This window comes from Gigantopelta aegis, chromosome 5, assembly GCF_016097555.1.
Source record: "Gigantopelta aegis isolate Gae_Host chromosome 5, Gae_host_genome, whole genome shotgun sequence".
Classification (NCBI taxonomy): domain Eukaryota; kingdom Metazoa; phylum Mollusca; class Gastropoda; order Neomphalida; family Peltospiridae; genus Gigantopelta; species Gigantopelta aegis.
In genome coordinates, this window is record NC_054703.1 from 38,636,238 (window position 1) to 38,657,956 (window position 21,719).

At 36.5% G+C, this 21,719-nt stretch overlaps 1 protein-coding gene across 1 annotated transcript; it reads left to right on the plus strand.

Annotated features, from left to right (window-relative positions):
• The first annotated feature begins 2,271 nt into the window (after window positions 1-2,271).
• Window positions 2,272-19,142, plus strand: LOC121373157 (cysteinyl leukotriene receptor 1-like). Its single transcript, XM_041499611.1, has 2 exons — window positions 2,272-2,420; window positions 17,945-19,142. The coding sequence occupies exons 1-2, from the start codon at window positions 2,272-2,274 to the stop codon at window positions 19,140-19,142; spliced, it is 1,347 nt and encodes a 448-aa protein (XP_041355545.1).
• The last annotated feature ends 2,577 nt before the right edge of the window (window positions 19,143-21,719 follow it).

Below are 21,719 nucleotides of genomic sequence, written 5' to 3' on the forward strand. Positions count from 1 at the left end.
ATGTTTTTTTCGTGCGTACGAAATTATTTGAAGACAAAATCCATTTTGGGCTTCTTACAAATATTAAGACGACCAAAAACTCATTTGAATATACAGACACTGATATAGAAATATTTTATTAGTCGGAATCATCTTACAATGCAGCAAACTCAGGAATGTCCCTTTAAAGAGACATTCCTGACTTTGCTGCATTGTAAGACGTTACCGACTAATAAAATATTTCTACGATTAAACTTACATATTAAATATATTTTCATTTTTGATAATATTAGTGTTTGTATATTCAATGTGTTTCTGGTCGCCTTAATATTTGTGATAAGCCCAAACTGGATTTTGTCTTCAAATAATTTCGTACGTACGACAAAAACAATATTTTAGGAAATAAGATGAAATTTAACCTAGTACAAATATTAGAACGATTAGAAATACGTTTAATATACAGCCAGTAATATATTATGCAGAAAAATATATTTGATATGTAATTACAATCGTTAAAAAGTCTCTGTTAGTCGATAACATCTTAAAAAGGGCAGCAAACTCAGGAATGTCCCTTTAAGACCTTCAAATTGCTTCAAATGACAATGTACGATTCTATTTGTTAAAGCAATTTCAACGTGTTGTAGTACCACATTGATGAAGGGTGTATACCACCAAATCAAATACCACAGACCACAATAGTAACAAATATGGCTAAAATTCCTACCTGCAGCATATCAATCGAAATAAACACCACGGATATAAATACTACCAACCCTGACCCTGAAAGTGAATCAGAAAACAAATGGGGGTGAAGCTGTTCCTTTCAGAGATAACAGGTAGCATATATGAATACCCTAGTTCCGCACACAATTTGAGTACGTTTTTTTACAGGTAGCCCATACATGTTTCAAGCACAAGGCTACTAGATGCAGTGGTACTATATGAAATAAAATTGCATGCATGTTTTGCCCAGATCAATTTTTTTTTTAGAGAAACACACTCACATATGACAGTACTTGTTGTATTAACTGCTCCATCACAAGTAGCATGCAACCGGAAGTTTGACCCAGCTGGATGTTATTTGGTTTAGTACTACCTGAACACGAAGAAAGGAAATGTTTTATTTCAGGACGCTTTGAACACGTTTTATTTACGGTTATATGACGTCGGACACCCGCTGTCGATATTTCACGGGCTACTCTTTCTGATTAGCAGCACGGGATCTTTTATATGCACCATCCCGCCGATACACTGGCTGGAGCGAGAAACAGCCCAATAGACCCACCGACGGGGATCGATCCCAGAGCGACCGCGCATCAAGGGAACGCATTGCCGCTTGGCTACGGCCCGCCCCTTCTAATATAGGATTATTGTTGTATCAGAACTCGAACCTGTTCCTAATCTGTGGTATGCCAAAAATCGAAGTTTTCGTTACATACCCCTCATTATTAGTACACAAAGAGTCTCGCATCAGTATGAATTAAGTTTGTGAACATGACAAACAAAATGCCCATGACAGCCGTGCGCTAAAACAGCTTGCTCTGAATGTGCACGTTAATCCCTTTATCATACCCTACCATACCCTACCATATCATAGAAACTGTCGCAATTTTGCTATCTCGTAGTGCAAAGCAACAATTATCCTAAGAGAGCTTTATAAATTAGACCCGATAAACAAAATCCCAAGCAACAATAGAACCCCCCTCCCCCCAACAACAACAACAACAACAACAACAAAAAAAAATAATAATAATAATAATAATAAAAAAATAAAAATATAATAATAAATAAATAAAAACAAATAAAACAAATAATAAAAAAATAATAATCATCAACACAAAAAAACCCCATGTATTTGCAGAAATTGATAATGTAAGTAAACATTTTATTAGCAATGTGTGCATTGATATGTAAGTACCCGGTGGCGACACATATCATGTCACTGCCTAATGAGTAGAAAGAAAGAAAGAAGCGTTTTATTTAACGACGCACTCAACACATTTTATTTACGGTTATATGGCGTCAGACATATGGTTAAGGACCACACATATTTTGAGAGGAAACCTGCTGTCGCCACTACATGGGCTACTCTTCCGATTAGCAGCAAGGGATCTTTTATTTGCGCTTCCCACAGGCAGGATAGCACAAACCATGGCCTTTTTTGAACCAGTTATGGATCAGTGGTCGGTGCAAGTGGTTTACGCCTACTCATGCCTCGACTGGGATCCGGACCCAGTACCTACCAGCCTGTAGACCGATGACCTGCCACGACGCCACCGAGGCCGGTGCCTAATGAGTAGAGTCAGAACACTGTACATCATGAACTCTGACCTGATGAACGTCATACGATCACGTAAATACTTGGAGAAAGAACACCGTCTTGAAATGAGCACCGGTTATGCTAACGTCACTGGACATCTAAGACAAAAGGTATCTCTATGGTGACAGCTAAGGGATTTGAGACAATATTGATTTTGCAATCAACGAGGCTACAGTCAGATAAAAACCCCAAATATCATAACTAATGGTAAGATATGCCTTAAAAAAACTGACAGCACAACTAATCATGACTTGGTGCTTGCGGGTGGAGAGTGGGGTGGGGTGGGGAGGCCAATGCACACACATAAAAACAAACACACAAACAAGCATACATGTCACAGTGGCATATATGCAGCGTATCAATCGACATAAACACTACGGATATAAATGCTGCCGCCCCTGAACCTTAAAGTGAATCATAAAAAATGGGGATCAAACTGCTCATTTTAGAGATAAATGGTAGCGTCTATGACTACTCTAGTTCCGCACATAATTTGAGTACTTTTTTTACAGGTACCCCATACATGTGTCAAGCACAAGGCTACTTGATACAGTGGTACTAGATGGAATAAAAGTGCATACATTTTTTGCCTATGTGAATCTATTGGGGGTTTTGTATGACTATCTATATAGCGCATGTATGTCGAGGTTGACGATTACATACATATACTTTAACGCACTGGCTCAGGGGATAATTAAATCAATTATCTTGATAACAATGGTTTTCAGCTTATAAATTATTGTAATGTTTCCCTCCTATTTCTTGTAGTTTTGAGATAGAGAGAATATTTCTATCATTGGCGTAGCGTGGATTGCGCTCCCTAACCAGTGGACCCTTAGCACTCCCTGAGTCCCATCCACCAGCCCAGTGTTTTGCGCCCCGGTTTTGCGCTTAAATTCGGGAGTTATGGTCATAGAGCGGCAGCCATTTTGAATTATATGTTACTATAGGGCGACAGTGAGACATCAACTAAACTGACAAATGAATTTCCTGTGGTGGAAAACATATGTCTACAGACCTCGATCACATTTTTATGTTGCTTAGTTCCAGAGGTATGGTAGTTTCATGGCTAAAATAACCTTGAAAATGACCTTTGACCTTGAAAATTATCCGGAAACAAAAAGATGATATCCGAAAAGAACTCTCCACACCTAAAGACATGTAAAAAGTGGTATTACATAAGGATCGAGAGCTAACAGGAGCTGAGATATGACCTTATCTTTTTTTGCGGTGGCGACCATATTGGATTTGTGCATCCCGGCCCCCAGGGAACTACCCCAACTTGTATGCGGTTAGTTTTGAAAACCTTAAGACCATATCTAACAGCATGCAAAATTGCAAAAAAGTTGTCACTAAGTGCACAATGTTCAACAATTTTGATGAATTTCCCTCTCCGCTATTCTGAGCTACTGAGGCATCAGTAAAAAGAAAGCTCTTTAACTCATCTATATGCATGGGACTTACAAGTTACGCGGTTAATCCCGCCTACGTGCATGACAAAGATATATTGTATGTATGTCGAGGTTGACTGTTACATACATAGATATCAAGGCACATCACAGGAGGTAATCAAATGGTTTCTGGCCTCACGAATTGTCCCATGCCGTTGCTGGGACTCGAACCTGTGGCACCGAATAGCCCGCAAATTGCTGACTAATCACGATGCGTTCTGAGCTATTCAGACATCCATAAAACAGGATGCTGTTTAACTCAACCACATGCATGGGGCCTACAATCTAAACGGTCGATCCCGCTTACGTACATGCATCATGTATGTATGTATGTATGTATGTATGTATGATGGATGGATGAATGTGTGTGTATATGTGTGTGTGTGTGTGTGTGTGTGTGTGTGTGTGTGTCGTCTCTCTCTCTCTCTCTCTCTCTCTCTCTCTCTCTCTCTCTCTCTCTCTCTCTCTCTCTCTCTCTCTCTCTCTCTCAAAGGCAAAAACGGTTTATATGCATATGTGCTAGACAAGGTCTCCACTTAGATCCATAGTTTTTTCTGGACAAAAATCCAATTCCAGTTGTGGAGGAGACCAAATTTATGGGTTTATATTTGACAGTAAATTATATTTTGTGTCCCATCTTAAATATGTTAAAAAGAAGGGCGTAAAAGGTCTCAATATTTTAAACGTTATTGGTAATACGGAATGGGGAGCTGATCGCAAGGTTATGATGTGGTTAACGACATCAAAGATAAAGCATATTGATTTAATAATCATCCGACCCCATACAACCGTAAATACAATGTGTTGAGTGCGTCGTTAAATAAAACATATCCTATCCTTCCTTCTATCTTCTGTTGGATGTCTAACATTTGGTAAATTTGACATATAATCTTAGAGAGGAACCGGGTGCATGTGCAGGGGGAGGGTATTGGAGGTCGAAACTCTTACTTGCCCAAGCTTAAAAAAAAATGGAAATGTATTTTTGGGGGGAGCATGGCCCCATATAAACTTCGCTCAACACACCCCAACCCCGCTGAAATCCCTGCACACGCGCCTTGGAAACCCGCTGCATTTTTTTTAGCAATGGATTGTTTCTATGTACCATCCTACAGACAGGATATCACATACCATGGTCTTTTTGTATATCCGCCGATGGGGATCGATCCGAGACTGACCGCGCATTTCCAAAAAACACCTTTTTTAGGTCTAAGTAATGAATAAAAATAACATATAGTCTTGAAAAATGTTACGTAAATCGAACACAGTACCCTCTTCCTCTACCCCTAGAGCGTTACCTAATTAGTAACACCCCCTTACATGTAACGCGTATGCCAACAGCTGGCCACTGTCAAAATTTCAAAGCAAATCCCCCACACACCAACGCCTTTCCAGGGGACATATATGCACCAAACGTAATTGGATTTTCTGTTCTATATGCCTAAATAATAAAACTATTCCAGGGAATGTAGTTTTAAGCGTTTTTTATCGCTTTCCAACATTGATTTATCAGACACTTTGAAAACTCCTTCATATTTTGTGTTTGATCTTCCGCATTTGAAGAAAGATCGTACAGATGCTGTTGTTTATAGACAGTTTTTCATGGAAATTCAGGACAAATACCGTGATTACATTCCTGTGTATACAGATGGATCAAGGGATGGACATTGTGTGGCTTGTGCTACAGTTTTTCCATCAGACACAATACTTTTCATGAGATTGCCTGGCTCATCATCGATTTTTAGTGCTGAAGTTTGGGCAGTCATTATAGCCTTGGAAGAAATAAAGGATTCTAGTGGATCCAAATTTAATATTTTTACAGACTCACTTTCGTGTCTTCAAGCTTTACGAAATATGAAGTTGGACCATCCCTTAATTGGGATGGTGATACGAAAGTGTGTCTTTTTATCTATTGGGAATAAATAGGTTGTATTTTGTTGGGTGCCCCGCCATGTTGGTATTAGGGGTAATGAAAAGGCAGATTCAGCTGCCAAGTCTGCTTTGAATTTTCCTCATGCCAGGATTGGTGTACCGTATAATGATTTTAAATATAATATTAACAAATTTATCTTTTCGACTTGGCAACATGATTGGGACAGTGCGGTTGCTGATGATGATAACTAGTTTAACGTGTCCATATACCACTAGGGTTTCGAACACGCCCATCCCGAGTCCGACCTCCGATAAGATCGGTGGCCTGACTCGGGATGGAGGGGGGGGGGGGGGGTGAAAATGGGCAGAATTTTGAAAATAGCAATTAGTAAAAAAGTTAATAGAATAAATAAAAATAAAATAAAAAGGTTACAAGCCAAAAATAAAAAGAATTGACTGCTCGGCCGAATATTTATATAATTTGGAGCATTTTAGAAGGACAGTCCAAAATTAAATAAGAGAAAGAAGAGAGGATCGGACTATTTAATAATATTTAAAAATAAAGAAGTAATTTCGACATAAAATTTTGAACGCAGATCTAAAAGTTTAAAGTCCGATCGATATGTCCACGCGAGTGGCCTCGTTAAGGCCGTTTGGGTGCACAGCTTAAAGGGACGAGATGGGTTGCATCCCGTCAAGAAAACCCCTAGATTGACAGTCGATAGACGTTGAAGGTGTAGTGCTGTGCTGAAATACAGATCTTGAGAAACCGGATCCGTCTGAACAAGAGAGAGTATCAGACTAGGGTATAGTCCAGTCGTCATGGTTTGGTATAGTGGTGCGGACGGGCCCGACTCCGGAGGATACGAGATGGTATCACAATAAAACAAAGTAAAGTATAGAAAAGAGTAGTAGGGGCCGACCCCGCTTCCTATTTCGTCTTAGAGTGGGGCGGTCAATCTTCCAGTGCTGCTAGGACAGGCTCGGACATGTAGAGACTAAACGCGAACAACCGTGGCGTTCTGCAGAATGGCTGTCATACGAGTCACGAAAAAACCCAAAGTCGACAGTCAGACGGAGAAATGACGTGGAGGCAAGGAATCTCGCTAAAAAAGAATCCAACCTGGTGGTGCAGGCTGTCGAAACGAGAAGCGTCCCAGCGTTCAATCAGTTCCAATGGCCGCATACATCCCAGTACAAAACTTCATTTCGCTGACAAAAACAACGAAATGAAGGACCCCCAAGTCGAGCACACGAAAGCACGTGCAGTGTGCACACGCGAAACAAACACGTCTTACCGCGTGGAGCTCCAGACTGGGAATGGTGCGGTTGCAAACAAGCTTCATGCCATCAAGCCAGTCTTGGGAGAGTGGCAGTCTTCCTATAGACAGTGCAGGAAGGATGAGATTGTCTTGGGTCGTGCCCGCATCGGTCATACTTACTTGACCCATTCATTTATCTTAAAGAAAGATCCTCCACCTCAGTGTGAGCACTGTCAGTGTAATCTGACTGTGCGCCACATTTTGGTGGTGTGTAAGCATTTGTTAGTAATTCGAAAAGATTTATTTGGTCAAACAAATGTGATGGAATCATTTCGATTCCATCCAGAAATTATTTTACAATTTGTACGTGATACTGAATTTTATTCTAAATTTTAATTTTATCTATCTGTGATATTTGTATTTTTACACAGTCGTTTACACTGTTTTTATTTAACTGTTGAATTTTTATATTGATGTTGATCATCACTTTGTTGTTTCCATTACCACAGTTTGACACCAAATAGCCGATGTATTTTTCGTGCTGGGGTGTCGTTAAACATTAATTCACACACACACACACACACTCTCTCTCTCTCTCTCTCTCTCTCTCTCTCTCTCTCTCTCTCTCTCTCTCTCTATATATATATATATATATATATATATATATATATAGTCAAACTTTAATCACTCCACCTTCGATCTCTCGAAAGCTTCGAACTCTCGATCTGAAGCGACGATCCCGACCAAGTTGCTGTAGAAACTAGTAATGTCGACGTTCGATCTCTCGAGCTAATTCTTTGGTCCCGCCATAAATATTTAATAGAGTATGCACCTCTAAATCTCGACGCGTATGGATTGATCATACTGCCATGCAAAACGCGACCCCAATTTGCATGTTATATGGTGAACTTGGTAGAATGCCAGTCGAGTTGACTATCCACAAAAGATTAATTTGTTATTGGGCACGAGTTATCTCGGGGACAAAATCTAAATTATCTCTATTATTATACAAATCAATGACGAGAGACCATATTAGCAATGGAACTAACTATAACTGGATTGCTGCTGTTAAAAATATTTTAGAGCAACTAGGAATGAGTAATAAATGGCTATCACAAACCTTTCTATCGGTAAGATGGCCATCACAACAAATTAGCATACGACAAAACGACCAGTATTTACAAACATGGAAAAATAATATTTCAAAATCATCGAGAGGTAAAACCTACGAATATTTCAAAGACCAATGGAATTTTGTAAATTATTTTAATATTATTCCTGTAAAAGTATGGACCGTTATGATACAATTTAGGACTTCTAACCATTATTTAACTGTTGAGAATGGACGTTGGAATACAGTTCTACTAGAAGATAGACTTTGTACTATTTGTGATGAAAACGATATAGGAGACGAATTCCATTATTTATTTGTATGTAGTTTTTTCAATAATACCCAGAAAGAATGTTTACGCCCATATTATTATATACGACCAAATATATATAAATTTAGAGAACTTATGAGCAGTAAAATAATAAGCACACTAAAAATATTAGTCAAATTCATGAATATAATTGTTTAAGTATTTAAATGCCCATAACAACAACAATACCCAACAACTAAAACTACCATACATTAACCAGTTAATGAAACTAATAAAGGTCAACATACAACTATACTTGATATAGTTTAAATCATATTACATTATTTTATGTCTTATTGTTATTTTATGATTTTATAATTTAATTTTTATTATTATTATTATTTATTTATTTTATTTATATCTTTATATTGAAATATCAAGAATTGTAAAGTACACAGTTGTAACTGAATTTTTTTGAATAATTATAGTTTACAATATATCTCATCGCGGAATGTAGCTATATTGTTCATACACATATCTCTATAAGGTAATATCATGTATTATATTATTAATACACATATCTTTATAATGTAATGTCATGCAATCTATATGGTTCATACACATATCTCTATAATGTAATATCATGTATTTATATTATTAATACACATATCTTTATAATGTAATGTCATGCATCTATATGGTTAATACACATATCTCTATAATGTAATATGTATTTATATTATTAATACACATATCTTTATAATGTAATGTCATGCATCTATATGGTTAATACACATATCTCTGTAATGTAATATCATGTATTTATATTATTAATACACATATCTTTATAATGTAATGTCATGCATCTATATGGTTAATACACATATCTCTATAATGTAATATCATGTATTTATATTATTAATACACATATCTTTATAATGTAATGTCATGTATTTATATTATTAATACACATATCTTTATAATGTAATGTCATGTATTTATATTATTAATACACATATCTTTATAATGTAATGTCATATTTCTATGATTAAATTTACATATTACATATATTTTCTTGTTTAGAATATCAGTGTATGTATATTCAATGTGTTTCTGGCCATCTTAGTATTTGCAAGAAGCCCAAACTGGATTTTGTCTTCAAACAATTTCGTACGTACGAAAACAATATATTTTAGGAAATAAAATGAAATTTAACCTACTACAAATATTAGAAACACGTTTAATATACAGCCACTAATATTTTATGCAGAAAAATATATTTGATATGTAATTACAATCGTCAAAAAGTCTCTGTTAGTCGATAACATCTATATATATATATATATATATATATATATATATATATATATATATATATATATATATATATATATATATATATATCAACGATATAATAAATGGAATAGACTCAAACATACGACTCTTCGCTGACGATACTTCTTTATTCACAAAAGTGGATGACCCACAGGCCGCCAGTAATATTTTAAACTCTGATCTAAAACGTATTAATAACTGGGCCAAAAGGTGGCTTGTTAAATTTAGTTCTGCCAAAACTAAAACACTCACTTTCACGCAGAAGTCGTCTCCCTTGACTGAACCCACTTTGTATCTTAATAATGAGGAAATTATAGAAGTCAATTTTCATAAACATTTGGGACTGGTTTTCCAACAGTCTGGTGAATGGCGACTTCACGTGCAAACTGTTATTGATAAAACATCTAAAATGACCAGTTGCCTTCGGTCGCTTAAATATAGGTTATCTAGGAAATCGTTGGAAAAAATATACAACACATTTATCCTTCCTCTTTTTGATTATGCTGATGTAATTTGGGACAACTGTACATTGCATTTATCTCAGCAGCTTGAAAACATTCAATTAGATGCCCTACGCACCATTTGTGGTGCTGTTCGTGGAACATCTCATCAGTCATTATACAAGGAAACTGGTTTTGTGCCTTTATCAGAGAGAAGAAAATGCCACAAATTATGTATGATGTATGGACTTTGTAAAGGTATGACTCCGGCTTACCTATCCCAAAAATTGCTCAAAACAGTATGAGAACATTCTCGCTACCCGTTGCATGATGCTGATCACTTGCAGGGATTTAGAAGCCGAACAAAACTATTTTCTGATTCGTTCTTCCCTTCAGGAGTTAAATTATGGAACAAACTACCAATTAATACTAGAAATTCTTTATCCATAAGTTGCTTTAAAAAACACTTATATGCAAACAAAACTAAATATTTTACACGTGGGAGAGAAGACCAGAGATATTACACTGTCGTCTTCGTCTAAATATTAGCGACCTAAATGGACACAAATTTAAACGTTTTATATCGGATACTCCAATCTGTGCCTGTGGCCATCCTATTGAGAATTCTGAACATTTCTTACCCCATTGCCCAAACTATGACAGACAACGTGCTCAATTTCTATTTGCTTACTCAAATTTAAATTACAGAGTGCTTTTACTTGGAAATCCAAATTTTGATGACCAAGAAAACGTTGACATGTTTAAAATGGTTCAACAGTTTATTGTTGCAAGCAAACGCTTTGACATTATCTGACAATTCTCATTCATTCATTCTCTCTCTCTCTCTCTCTCTCTCTCTGTCTCTCTCTCTCCTTCTCTCTCTCTCTCATTCTGTCTGTCTGTCCTCCTGTTTCTGTTCATTTCTCGTGTGTTGTGTGTAATTGTTTTTCTAACAACTGTTGTTTTGTCTGCTATGTTTTGTAAAAATTGTATTTGTAAAATGTAGGGAGACACCTTAATACAGGCATCGCCTGTTGGTCAATCCCAAACGTTAAACGTTAATAAATATTGTTTAAAAAAAGATAACATCTTTAAAAAGTGCAGCAAACTCAGGAATGTCCCTTTAACCATCTTGTCAAAATATCAGAATATGTATATATGTATGATCCTGTGTTTGGTTGTCGGTGTTCGTCCGTGGTGGAGGGCCTCGCTACGTGATACTTTATTACACAGTCTGGTTGACTTCCAAGAGCATGTAATAATTGTTAGCGCTGTTTGTTTTTGCTCTCAAAGGCGTGAATCGTGTTAAACTTTAGCTTTTCTATTTATGTATCAGTTAATGTATACCAATTACCAGTCATTTAGTTATGTTACAAAATGATGCACCACAGATCGAGCAATCTGGGGAAGGATCCGGTAACGTCGAGTTTGCCTGATCAGTGTTAAAAGGTTCTGCTTTCTTGTCATCCAAGCAATCTTGCGTATATATATATATATATATATATATATATATATATATATATAATATATAAAAAACTTCACAATGTTAAATGTGTGTGTGTGTGTGTGTGTGGGTGTGTGTGTAATATGTTTATATGTGTGTGCATGTATGTATGTATGTAGATAAGTACATGTATGTTTAAAATGTAGGAACATACGTAGATTAGTAGGTGTGCGTGCATATGTGGCGTGCATACGTGCTTGACTTGGTATGTACATCTGTGTGGCTCGGGTCCTTAAGCATGTCTGACGCCATATAACCGTAAAGCATATGTGCTGAGTGCCCCGTTAAATAAAACATTTTCTTCCTTCTGTGTGGTTCGGTGTTTGTACATACGCACGTATGTATGTGTAAAACGTTTGCGGGTGTATGTTTCCGTGCGTGCATGTGCGTATATGGATGCACACGTCTGTGCGTGTGCTTCAACCCATTTAACTTGCGATTAATAGGATTAAATTCCCCCTTACCCAGGGTGAGGTTACTCTACACTAGTATCTCTCTCACCATACCCTGGCCATTGTACACATTAACTGGACAGAAAGGCCAGACAGATGAGGTCTGTGTCCGGAACAGCGTGGGCGAATCTCTATTGGATAAATGTATGATAAAGACATTATATGAAGTTAAATAAAATAGGTACCTTAATTGGATACAAGCACGAACATGAGTTGGACTGACATAAAATCAGCGAACTATTTGATTTAACTTCATCTAAATTTTTTTACATATTGCTGGGCACACACCTCAGGTATCTGGACTGTCTGTCCAGGACAGTTGGTTAGTTGTTAGTTGGTTAGTGGTTACTGGGAGAGATAAAATGGTGTAGTGGCCTTACACCTACCCATTGAGTCCTTAAGAACTCGCTTTGGTTTGGAGCCGGTACCGGGCTGCGAACCCTGTACCTACCAGCCTGCAGGCCGATGGCTTATCCACGACGCCACCGAGGCCGGTAGTTCGCTGATAATTGGGACGCGCGAATTTATTAAAACGTCTTGCGCAAGAAATAACATATATTTTTTACTTCTTTATTATTTAAACATGTCTGGTAAAGCATGCTAGTAATTCCAATTAAAATGCAGGCATGTAGGACAAAACACAAAGCCATTTTAACATTCGGCATTTATGCAAGTGGAGTTGTAGATTAGAACAAAAATAATAATAATGTTCTAATTCACCAATATGTTTACCGTTTACTGTGTTTTCTCTTGTGATTTCGATTATTCTGAATGTGTTCATTATCTGCTACGTAAGGCTTTGAATTCAGTAATATTAGCTTCTGCGTAAATTTAATGAAATAGTTTTCCTAATCATCTCTGACAGCACACAAATTAATGTGTTTTTCTGACTGACGTAATGATTTTGTTTAATGCGTCTGTTGAATTAGATTTTTAAGCTTCTTTCGAACGGTATAAATACACGGAACTCTGGCACTGTGCATTTATCGATGCTGCTCAGTTGCTGTGGTGCGTAAAGGTAATAGGCAGAAAAATAGGTGATTTATGTATTTCCTTAGTTTAAAGGGGCATTCCTGAGTTTGGTGCAATGTTTATGATGTTATCGACTAACAGAGACCTTTTGACGACTGTAATTATATATCAAATATAGTTTTCTGCATAAAATATTAGTGGCTGTATATTAAACGTGTTTCTGGTCGTTTTGATATTTGTATTAGGTTAAATTTCATTTTATTTCCTAAAAAATACTTTTTCGTACGTACGAAATTATTTGAAGACAAAATCCAGTTTGGGCTTCTTACAAATATTAAGACGACCAGAAACACATTGAATATACACACACTTATATTCTTAACAAGAAAATATATTTAATATGTAAGATTAATCGTAGAACTATTTTATTAGTCGAAAACATCTTACAATGCGGAAAACTCGGGAATGTCCCTTTAAAGGACTGGTATACATTTCTCATAAGACGAGTTTTAGGAACACACGAGGCGTGACATCTCGGTTGATTCTAAATAATTAAATTGTTAGTAGAGCCAAAATAATAGTGTTCCGTATTACCCCCCACCCCACCCACCCCCCCAAAAAGAAGAAAAAAAAGAAAGAAAAAAAAAGAAGGAAATAATAATAATCATAATAATAATTAAACAATAAAAAAAGACAAACAAAAAAAACATCGAAAAACAAACAAAACAAAAAACAACAAATAAAACCTGTCGTTTGATATTTGCATTAGTTATCTTTAAGAATTCAAGTTCGCTACATTATATATCGTCCGCTGCCCTGTTTCGGTGAAGCACTTGTTTCAGTGTTTAAGTCGTTTGTACGTAACAGAACGCACATGGAAATATTTTTGACATCGTTTACGTTTGCACGAGAAAAGTAAACAAATCTCTGTCACATTCGTAAAAATAAAATAAAAACGAGCAAAGAAATCGAGACTGAACTTATCCCATTCATAAGCATGGCGCATTTCTTAATACATTTGTTCTATTATTATCATCAAAGACTGTAATTTGAAAAAACAGTGTATTTTAAAACTTGTTTTTGTCTGATATCAGCCGTGTTGCTATTTAGTCATTGAAAGAAAGAAAAGAAAGAAAGAAATGTTTTATTTAATGACGCACTCAACACATTTTATTTACGGTTATATGGCGTCAGACATATGGTTAAGGACCACACAGATTTTGAGAGGAAACCCGCTGTCGCCACTACATTGGCCACTCTTCCGATTAGCAGCAAGGGATCTTTTATTTGCGCTTCCCACAGGCAGGATGGCACAAACCATGGCCTTTGTTGAACCAGTTATGGATCACTGGTCGGTGCAAGTGGTTTACACCTACCCATTGAGCCTTGCGGGGAACTCGCTCAGGGTCTGGATTAAAAATTCCATGCCTCGACTGGGATCCGAACCCAGTACCTACCAGCCTGTAGACCGATGGCCTGCCACGACGTCACCGAGGCCGGTATTTAGTCATTGAAGTCACTAGAATGTCACTGTCTGCTGACAAAACTTGCATCACAGATCCTTACCATAAATGTATGTTCCTTATATGTTTTAAAGGGGCATTTTGGAGTTTGCTGCATTGTAAGATATTTTCTTTTTTGTATATCAGTGTCTGTATATTCAATGTTTTTCTGGTCCTCTTAATATTTGTAAAAAGCCCAAACAGGAGTTTGTCTTCAAATAATTTCGTACGTACGAATTTTTTTTATTTTAGAAAATAAAATGAAATCTAACCTAGTACAAATAATAGAACGATCAGAAACACGTTTCATGTACATCCACTAATAGTTTATGCAGAAAAATATATTTGATATGTAATTACAATCGTTAAAAGTCTCTATTAGTCGATAACATCTTAAACATTGCAGCAAACTCAGGGATGTCCCTTTAATAGTTGTTCTTACGTTTCATGCAACTAAGAATTGATAAGTTACGTTAAAAATGCTTTAATTCGTGAAATTAAAATTAAGTATGGATGACAAATATTAACGAAATTCTAAAAAAATTTTTATATTATGTCAGTTTATACCTATATAGGTTTTTATCCAAACATTTAAAAACAATTTGCCAGCGCTATCTATCACTGGACAAACAGTTTACTTTATTATTTTGTTTTTATTTTCCTTTGCCTTGATTTTATTTGTTGTCTTTTTGTTGGTTTATTATATTTATTATCCATATGGTTCAACATAACCGAGTTAATAAAAGATACACGACGCACACATGTATTAAAGTGAAATGACTAAATTTTGGGAAAAGCTGTGTCATAACATTGCTTCCCTGGTCCTTGCCCAGACTGTGTATGTGAAATATGCGGTCATTTCATCGGCTCTATCTAGTTGTGGTCTATAATTAACAAGCTGGTATGTGTCAGGATCCTTGTATTGCCCAAGCGAGAGCGAAAATAATAAATTAATTCTGACACGAGGTTCGTAGAATCAGTACGACTAACACGCGAGTGTAATAAACATTTCTTTGCTATCTAAATTATTATTGGTATTTCTTATGAATATAAAATATCGTCTCAAATCATTTTAACCACAAATATATGGAGTAGATGGAAATGACGTCATATTTTTCATGCACAATCTGAGCTACGACGTAGCTAGTTGAAAAGCGAATTGAGGATAAAGTAAACACAAACATAAAGATGGATAGCCTGACTTAATTAACAGTTCTATACCGATATATATATATATATATATATATATATATATATATATATATATATATATTATCATTAGTTTCATTTCCGACAATTGTAATGATAGGTTTAGCGATGAAACATACACAGTGACGTCAAAAAAAGAAACGACATTATCACAGGAGATATCGCAAATTATAGTGCCAGCATTTGTTTTCAAGATTTTTTAATGGAAATTGATGTATTCATACACGTGTGTTAAAATTATGCTTTGTAAGAAAATAACATTTGTTTTGATGTTTTGTTAATGGAACTTGATGTGTTCATACAATTACTATTATTATTTTATGTTATATTTATCTGGCTATGTCTATGCTAACTGTTAATATGTATGTTGAGTGCTAAAAATATTACAGAAATACAATATATCAGTCTCTTGAGATATGAAACAAGAATAGCCACAATTGTCACGAAGGTACCCCAGTTAGAAGTCGATGTATTTAATTTCCTAATTAAGTCGGTTTCTGGATATCTTCTACTCTGGTTCCATTTGATAGCCGCCATAAACCTATCGACTATTAATTAACGACACACATATTAATTATTATTATTATTATTATTATTTGAAAATGATTTAAACAGTCATAGTTAGCGCAATTAGAATTACTGTGTGCGTTCCCTATGCATATCTGAATAGTAATAAGCAAATTTATATACCGCAAAGGATTTAGACAGCCATCGGTAGCTAACAAAGAACTGATTTGTGGGTTTCTAATGTAACGTATGTAGTCATAAGTGAAATTTATACCAAATTCTAATGCAACTTTCATATAAGCCTTTTTTCCACTCGTTAATTTTCCTGATAAATCGGACGATAGATGTACGTTGTCATGGGCAACCAGAATTTATCACGATAACACAATTCCGAGAACTCGTCCAATATGCTGTCACTCAGCCTCATGTGTGGTGTTTTCGTTAGTATATTAATTCCGCGTCTTCCATTATTTTTAAACGTCGATATGAACAACTTGCATCAAACTTACTAACTTCAGATGGAAATGATGTTATTATTACTATTTAGTTACTATTTCGTGTCATTGTAACGTTTTAACACTTCGTTAGCAGCAATGAACGTGCACCCACCCACCCCAAGCAAGGTCCGGTCACTGATCGATTGCAGCAGTCACCAGCATGTGTCTTTTGGTCTGCTCTTCAAGTTTGTGTTCTCAAAAGGGTGCAAGCAGGTTCATCCGAAATAATTACATCACAATCTGAAGTACCTTATTTTTGTTTAGAACATACCTTTTGTAACAATAAAATTGATAAAGTAGGCTAGATGGAAATGACTTGATTTTTTAAACGTACTTTTAAACAACATTAAGTGCTATAAAATATAGCACAATTCTGAAAAACGTTTTAAAATAATACTTGCACTTTAGTAAATGCATATTATTTATATAACTTTAAGTGAAAATATGTTAGCAAGTTATAAACTTGTAGACCTACCCCATCAACGTAGTGTTTGTACAAAATTAAGCCAGACGAATTCCTCGAAATAATTCACAAATGTAAAGTCCAATCATATCCATATGTCTTGCAACAGAAATTAACAGACAACGAAAATATTTATTTTAGTGTATCCTGTATTACAATAAATCATGTTAAAAAAAACAGACTACAATGCTGATAAATTTGCCATTTGGTTCGCTCCTAAGTCAGTTCCGCCATGTGAAGGGAACGAAACAAATATTACGTTATACTTTAACTTACTACACGCGTTTTCATTGAACATCGTAAGTAAGGAGAATATATAATAATTTGTTTTTATATATATATTTGTGGGATTTCGTTAATAAAAACTATAAAATGTCTTACATATACTCCTAATAGGTGTAGTATTAGAATAGGGATACTATTGCTGTGTGTCGTTGTTAACTATCACCAAATGTTTGGATTTAGGGACTCGATTTCGTCTTATAGTTAACAACGAAACACAATGATATCATCCCCTAACTATATGACAACCCACAATTTAAACATGATAATGACTAGTTACGAATTTATTCAAGTAGCATTATGTTTTCAAGATGGAACACAATTCAAATAATTTATCTATGAATTGTGGAGTAATCACTATCTTCGAAAGGTCTTTTCCGGAAATGTATACCTACCAGAAATAAGTTTGAACAGAAGTTGTAGGAAGGAAATGACTAACACTTATGAACTAAGCTTTATGGTGTACATATGTTAAGAGTATGGTATACAAATATATTAGAAACACAATTACACAATAAGTATATTTTGTATTTTTGCAGGTTTCAAATTTGTCGAATCTCTAACACAGCGATGGAAGTATTTGCAGAAACGACTGATAGTGTATTTGATGTCACCGAAGATACGTACTCACCGCTGAATACGACAGATTCAAACACAAAGTACAACGCAATAGATGGACCTGCCAGCCTTTATATCAACAGTCCAGGATATGCCTACTGGGTCTGCAACGTGATTACAGTCGTAATGGGTCTTGCCGGGAACTCTCTGGTATCACTTTTAATGAGAGATGCCAAATTTTCTTTGTCTTCATACTCAGTTTATTTGAGATTCTTAGCGGTATCAGACAGTGTTGTTCTAATAAGTTTCTGCATAGTAGAATCGTTGAGGCTCTTTCAGTCGACTTTTGTCATAGGAAATAACGCAGGTGTCTGTACGCTTATACGGTTCATACAATCTGTGGTGACGCTGCTGTCGCCATGGCTGGTGGTTGGACTGACTCTTGACCGGTTCTACTGTGTTGTGTTCCCAATGAAATGTGATCGATTCTGCACCAGAAGGAAAGCCATGATCGTCTGCTTGTGTCTGTGCGGTGTATCGGCAGCTATGTCACTCCCATTTATTGATGGTATGATAATTGTGGAAGAATCAAATGCATGTTTTTATAAGCAACATCTTGTGGGCTATTTCGCTTCTTTGCGTCTCCTGTTCAGTTCTGCTCTCCCGTGTCATTTGATTCTCGTCTTCAACATTATAATTGGAATCCAAATTCATCGCAGCGCCACTTTCCGAAAGAGATTCTCCTCCACAAGATCTAACCTCACGGAAAACAAGGTTAACAAATCACTCCGCCCTCTTATGTTGATCTCTGCATTGGCTTTCGTAACACTCCTACCAACGACCATCTCAGATAGTATTTTTGTTATTGTATTTGTAACCAGTTTGAATGTTAAAACTCTATCGCTCATCGTCGAACTGTGGCCGCTGTTTAACATTTTATACCTGATCAATTTTGGACAGAATTTTTACATCCTTATGGCCAGTTCAGCTAACTATAGGAAAACCATGATGACCAAGTTGAAATGGAAAACACTGTCCAGACGGAATGAGGGTGTCACTGCCGGGACAGCTTCTGTTGCGGTTTCAGATCTTATTACACAATCGACTACTGGACGGCATTTAAACAACATATCTACGTCGTTTACCTCCCCTGATATGAATTCTGATGACTCATCATGAACATGACTAATTAAATGTGGTAGCTTTAGCTTGGTGGCATCGGTTTCTAATTGGAAAACTAATTGCAAAACCTTTGAAAATGATACGACAAACTATCGGTGGTATTGTAGATGTATATGGATGTAAAGACATATCGCTTGTTATTCAACGGTGACGCCAAATTCCATGCCGTTTAATACGATTAACAACACTAATAGTTGAATACTGACTTTACTTGATCAAACATATATATCTAGTGTCTTGTCTATAGAAGGACAGCCACTCCCAAGAAGTTCTCTTAACGAAGATTCACCCCTCTTGAACAGCCAACTGAACAATGAGACAACACCGTTATTTCAATAAGTCACTCAATAAATATTACGAAATGGATAAAATTTAAATTTTGTCTAGTGTTAAAACGCACCAAACTGTCTTCTCGATATTCACACACACACACACAGACACACGTCTTTTCTCTGTCTCTCTCTCTCTGTCTCTCTCTCTCTGTGTGTGTATCTCTGTGTATCTCTGTCTCTCTTTCTCTGTCTCTCTCTCTCTCTCTCTCTCTCTCTCTCTCTCTCTCTCTCTCTCCTCTCTGTATTGAAGAATCTAGGGATACATTACGATTTACAAATCCGTCAGTGGCATGTTTTAAATTAGACCAGTCTTAAAGCTTACCAACTGTTTCTCTCTTTTATAATTTGATGTTTTCCATTCTCAAAGATGCGGACTGTTTACTATTGTATTTTTACTACTACTACTACTACTACTACTACTACTACTACTACTACTGTTGTCGTTGTTTTGTTATTGTCGTTTTTACTGGAATCGTTGTTGTCGTTGTTGTTGTAGATAAAATATCACACTATAGGCTTTAACCTGTCGATCCGCCCCTATGCTATAAAAAAATGAATAAATAGTGTGTGAAATATACGAATTTATTTCTACATTATTTATATTTATATTTCACAATTGTTGTTGGATGAAGTTTTTCGTTTTGTTTAACACCACCACTAGAGCACAGTGATTTAATATTCATAGGCTACTGTGTCAATCATTTGGTAATTCTGACAGATAGTTTTAGAGAGAAAATCCGTAACATTTTCCCATAAGTAGCAAGGAATATTTTATATGCACCATCCCACAAACAGAATAGTACGCACCACGGCCTTTGACATATCCGTCGTGGTGCACTGGCAACACCAAGTAATAGCCGAATGGGCCTGTCGGTGGGGATCGATCCTAGACAGACCGCGCACCATGTAAGCGCTTTAACACTGGGCTATGTCCCGCTCTTTCTGTTGAAGACTTTCATTAGTTATAGGTATGCATAGAACAACATATTAGTGTGCATTTTCGCCAGTGATTCTCCGGGAACCCACTGTTTACGCCGATTGACAACACATTCCAATGTTGTTGTTCTTAAGTATGCAGACATCATAAATGGGATCGACAGGTTTGAAATTACATTAGAATATATGGGGAAACAAACATATCCATATTGCCGCTAGCTGAACCATAATATTCTTCAATAACATATTACCAAATTAATGCGCTCTAGTGGTGTCGTTAAGCAAAGCAAACTTTATTATTAACAACAATTCCTGAAGGATATTGGCTGTAGAAGCAGATAAAACTCAAATCAAATTGATGAAATTTGCACCTAAGCAACCCCACCCGTATTAGAAAATAGGATGTTGTTGCGACAATCCCTCCCTACACCAGGGCTCGGGATGTTCCCGAGGCATCGCCCCAGCAGCCAATCTAACATCAATAATGTTATGGTGTTGTCGTTTAGAGTAAAATAACAAATATTATTTGGCAACTCAAATAACTTATCGTTTAAAAGTCTTCAAAAACAACTGAAAACAAGCTACTAAACGAAAAACATCAAAGGGAGTCAATATATTTAATGTTTGGTTTTGGGGTGGGGGTGGTGAGCCGCCACACCCCGCTATTGCCTTCGCACCTTCCTCACTCGCCGTTTTGGGCTAGGCGGTATACATTTTGCCCCGTCCCTAGGTATGCAAGTATCTAGGCATGTATGTATGTATAAGTAAAGTTTGTTTTATTTAACGACGCCACTAGAGCACATTGATTTTGTATCTTATCATCGGCTATTGGACGTCAAACATATGGTCATTCTGACACTGTTTTTTATCTTATCATCGGCTATTGGACGTCAAACATATGGTCATTCTGATACTGTTTTTTATCTTATCAGCGGCTATTGGACGACAAACATATGGTCATTCTGACACTGTTTTTTAGAGGAAACCCGCAGTCGCCACATAGGCTACTCGTGTTCGACAGGCAGCAAGTGATCTTTCATTTGCGCTTCCCGCAGGCAGGATAGCACAAACCATGGCCTTTGTTGAACCAGTTATGGATCACTGGTCGGTGCAAGTGGTTTACACCTACCCATTGAGCCTTGCGGAGCACTCACTCAGGGTTTGGAGTCGGTATCTGGACGCCACCGAGGCCGGTATAATTGTATGTACAAATGCATGTATGTAAATATGTGTGTGTGTGTGTGTGTGTAAGTATGTGTGTGTGTGTGTGTGTGTGTGTGTGTGTGTGTGTGTGTGTGTGTGTGCG